This window comes from Penaeus monodon, chromosome 25 (assembly GCF_015228065.2).
Source record: "Penaeus monodon isolate SGIC_2016 chromosome 25, NSTDA_Pmon_1, whole genome shotgun sequence".
In the NCBI taxonomy this organism is placed as follows: domain Eukaryota; kingdom Metazoa; phylum Arthropoda; class Malacostraca; order Decapoda; family Penaeidae; genus Penaeus; species Penaeus monodon.
Window position 1 is genome coordinate 34341766 of NC_051410.1, and position 652 is coordinate 34342417.

The 652-nt window shown below is 44.5% G+C and overlaps 1 protein-coding gene across 1 annotated transcript in view; it reads right to left on the reverse strand.

Moving 5' to 3' along the window:
* Nucleotides 1–652, reverse strand: part of LOC119589371 (cholinesterase 2-like) — a gene marked incomplete at its 5' end in the record, with an annotated part of 36916 nt that overhangs the window by 32181 nt on the left and 4083 nt on the right. The window contains one exon of the mRNA XM_037937987.1: nt 318–496. Coding sequence (XP_037793915.1) covers nt 318–496 — 179 coding nt within the window. The remainder of the gene's footprint in view (nt 1–317; nt 497–652) is intronic.

Genomic DNA, 652 nt, shown 5'->3' on the forward strand with positions numbered 1-652 from the left:
TAGCTAAAGTCACAGCTAAATCCCGTGTTACTGATTCTATGAATAAGGGAAAGCTTTAGTTTGGACAATGTTAACTAGTTACTTGTCAACAGGTATTTTCAGTATGCACGAGTTTTTGCAAAAAGGAAGAAAAAAGTATGCATGTATTTGAAGATTGTCATAGGCATTGTATATTCATTTATTTTCATTTTCAAAGGCAGCTTTATTGTTAAGCCATAAAATGGTAGAAAGAAAATTAAACGTCAACAGCGAGGCAAGCCTTAATTCATCTTTTAATCAGCAAATATATAACCAACTTTCTGCAGTTAGCCCTCTACCTTAGCCAGTTCTCCCGCCTGGGCCTTATCGAGCTTGAGGCCGCCCAGGTAATGCTGGAAGATCTTGTGCGCCTGGTCCAAGGGCGTCGCGTCCCCCTGGCTGAACTCGAGCGACGCCACGCCCGCCAGGGAGAAGTTGTTGCGAATCGACGACCTCAGAGTCTCGTTAGTGTGGATGGCTGCAAAGAGGCAAGGGGTCAGGGGAGGTTTTTTCCTGGGGTGTGTTGGAATGCACGGTGCTCTGATGTCGTGGTTGAAGGTATATGCACTGGTGTACAAGCGTGAAAACATGTGTAGAGATAAACGTTGCTTATGCATGTATGTGTACTGGGTAT